Raw genomic sequence first — 3,316 nt, forward strand, 5'->3', positions numbered from 1 at the left:
ACACAAGGTCAGCAGTGTGACTGCTGCCACCAAGGATGTAAGTACAGACATCACTACATTTTTCCACTTGCCAAAAGTCTTATTAAACCAATCTTCAATGTAACTAGCAATATGAGAAGCTGAAGCCATTGAATGATTAATTGATTATTGAAAATTGCTAGCGATTAGTTTTCTGTCGGGTAATTCATCATTTCAATCCTGACTTGTATTTAAATAAAGTTTGCAAACATGTGCTGTTTCTGTTTGTCTTTCAGGGAGTGCTGTTCCCTGTAATGAATCCGTGGTTTGTGATGACGGAAGCACCTGCTGTAAATTGCCAGCGGGAACATGGACCTGTTGTCCTTTACCTGAGGTACCAGCACACTGCTGTGTGTGAGATGCTGAGACAGACGGATGATGTTTGACTCTGTCCAACTGCACAGAGTTGCTCCACATGTTTCTTTGCTTGTAATTCATCTCTTGTCTTCAGTGCTTTGCCACTTGTCAGCAGCCTTTACAAATGGTCTCTCTCCTGATGGAAAATCTCGTTGTGGTTCAGTAGCAGCACTCATCTGAGCATGTTCAACATGATTAATGCAAACTTTTATTCATTCTTGGCACATATTCTAGTTTCACTGTCCATTAATGGAGGACAGGCTGCACAAGGAGGCTGGTTTTCCCGTACAGATATTATTTCTTTGGTTGCTAAATAATCAGTACAATCATCCTCCCCTGGGCAAAGTCTGTAATTTAAAGGAAAATAAGTTAACACAGCTCCTGCAGCAAACTGGCCACTTCAACATGAAAGTCAGCATCTGAAGTTCACAGAGCAACATCTGGATAAGAAACTAGAGATGTGGACAGGTGCAATTAAAACTGACCTAAAGTGTGATGGAAAAATGGAGCAGCAAAAAGTCAACAGCATGTGAGTTGTCCAAAGCTTTGTGTACAGTGCAGATGAGTCAGCATTGGTTGTGTCTCCTCCCTGTAGGCCGTGTGCTGTGAGGACCACCTGCACTGCTGTCCCCATGGTACCATTTGTAACCTGGCAGCCTTCACATGTGATTATGCTACAGGCAACGCTTTGGTGCCCTGGCTTGCCAACACACCCGTCTTCCCCTTACTGACTGACAACAACAAGTGTGATGAATCCACATCATGCCCTGGAAGCTCCACCTGCTGCAAGACGGCAGGTGGAACCTGGGCCTGCTGTCCTCTGCCTCAGGTAATGTGGGAGTGGAGTGGATGGAGTTCAGCAGCACCCAGTGTCTGGGTGTTTAACGTGCTTTGGTTTTTGGCTACAAAGCTTCCTGACACAATAAAACATGCAGGTAACACATACTCTCCTGGTCCCTCTCAGGCTGTTTGCTGTGACGACCGCATCCACTGCTGCCCTTACGGCACCGTGTGCAACCTGGAGGCTAAAACGTGTGACAACCCGACTGGTTCCCCAGCGGCCATCCCCTGGCTGGAAAAAGTCTCTGCTCTGACCGTTTCAGATGAGAAGTGCGACCAGCAGACCATATGTCCGAGAGGCTCCACCTGCTGTAGGAGCAACTCTGGACAGTGGGCCTGCTGCCCCTTACCTCAGGTCTGTGTCTTTCTCTTCACAGTCAAAGGGCTAGTTGTGCACAGGTGTTGGTCAGAGGACACCGGTGTGTTTGAGGGTCTGTCTGTTCTTGTTCACCATCAGCAACACACCACCATCATTTAACACATTTTCTGCCATAACCTGGCCTACAATGAAGATAGATCCCTGAAATGTTCAGGTAAGCTGCACAGTATAACTGCCTGTCATGCTCTAAAAGATGGTCCAGATCCAATCCGGGTCAAGGATTTTAGAACACATTTTGTGTTCTTCTGGATCTCATTTCTCACATTGCATGAGTGAATGTTGTGCCTTGCCAGAGATACATGTGCTGTTGTCTTCTCTCTGTGGTGACTGGTGGCCTTTTGCAGTGCAGGTTGGAATAATGTCTAAATATTTCCAAGTTGGGTCAGTGTGAGGTTTGTCTTTCCTGTTTTTCCTTCTCTGCCGATGGGAAGCAGTCGATCAAAGGTGTGAATCATCCTGCATTCATGCATACGCTCGCCAAAGCTTGTGGCTTTTATTCCAAGTCATCCATCATACTAAACTGAGTGAAAAAGCAGGGTTACTCAGAAACACAGCTTAAATGATTAAGTCTGACGGCCATAACTTAAATCCACAGTATCATTAGATCATTCAGTGGAGTGTGAATGAGAATTCACAGCAGGGACACTTGGTCTGCGCTACCTTCCAACTTCACAACTTTATTATACAGTTTGTTTAAATGATGGCTTACACAGGAACAATAAATCAGCTTTAAGTTAATGGCTAATCGATTATTAGATTTATGAGTTTTTTTTTCCCCCAAGCAGAAAAACACAACTGTTATAGGTTCTCTATGGGAGAATGTGCTGCTGGTATTGACCTTACATTATATTGAATTGAATATCTTGGCACTTTATACTGTTAGTCGGACAAAACAAGATATTTGAAGAGATCACCTTTGAGTTCTTTCAGTGTTCTCTAGTATTTTATAAACCAGTTAAACCAAGACATAAGTGGCAGATTAATTGATTAGTCATTAGTTTAAGCCCTGTATCAGTATGTGATGGGTCTTATGCATTCAGACATAGCGGTCCAAACATAATACTTGGTATTGTCATTAGTAACTAATGAACAAAACAGATCGTGTTTTCATGCCTCCACGCTGGAGACGTTGTTTTCTGGCCAGCCCATTCTTGTGAAGATAACGTGTCAGTAATGGCTTTGGGGAATTTTTTTTCCACATGTGGCACAAACATCCACCTGGACTCAAAGGTGAACTGATTAGATTTTGGTGGTCAAAGGTCAAGGTCAGTGACCTCACGTCTGTCTCGTTCCTATGAATTTGACTGGTTGGCGGAAGCATACAACCGTGAAGAGCTAAGTCTAGTTTTAAACAAAGACTGGTGCAGCAGCACACAACATTCATTTACCTTTGTGCCATTTGTTGTATGTCAAGTTGCATAAAATCTCTTGGAAGAGAAAATCTGGCCTTTTACAAGGATTTCATTTGCTATTAAAGAGCTCTTCCATCTTGTTTTCCAGGCTGTGTGCTGTGACGATCATGAGCACTGCTGCCCCAAAGGCTACAGGTGTAATGTGGCTGAGCAGACTTGTGACAAGCCTGGAGGCCTGAGCCTGCCCTGGCTGCAGAAGGAGCCCAGCCAGGCTGTGTCCAGTCCAGGTCGGCCAGCCGGGACCAGGTGTGACACCCAGACCAGCTGCCCAAAGGATACCACCTGCTGCTTCATGGACAAGAGCCACCCG

The 3,316-nt window shown here is 44.9% G+C and overlaps 1 protein-coding gene across 1 annotated transcript in view; it reads left to right on the forward strand.

Moving 5' to 3' along the window:
- The window catches only part of LOC109962010 (granulins-like), a 13,190-nt gene that overhangs the window by 1,754 nt on the left and 8,120 nt on the right, over positions 1–3,316 (forward strand). Inside the window, exons 2-5 of the mRNA XM_020603341.1 lie at positions 255–352; positions 971–1,204; positions 1,340–1,570; positions 3,095–3,308. Coding sequence (XP_020458997.1) covers positions 255–352; positions 971–1,204; positions 1,340–1,570; positions 3,095–3,308 — 777 coding nt within the window. The remainder of the gene's footprint in view (positions 1–254; positions 353–970; positions 1,205–1,339; positions 1,571–3,094; positions 3,309–3,316) is intronic.

This window comes from Monopterus albus, unplaced genomic scaffold (assembly GCF_001952655.1).
Source record: "Monopterus albus unplaced genomic scaffold, M_albus_1.0 scaffold61.1, whole genome shotgun sequence".
In the NCBI taxonomy this organism is placed as follows: Eukaryota; Metazoa; Chordata; class Actinopteri; order Synbranchiformes; family Synbranchidae; genus Monopterus; species Monopterus albus.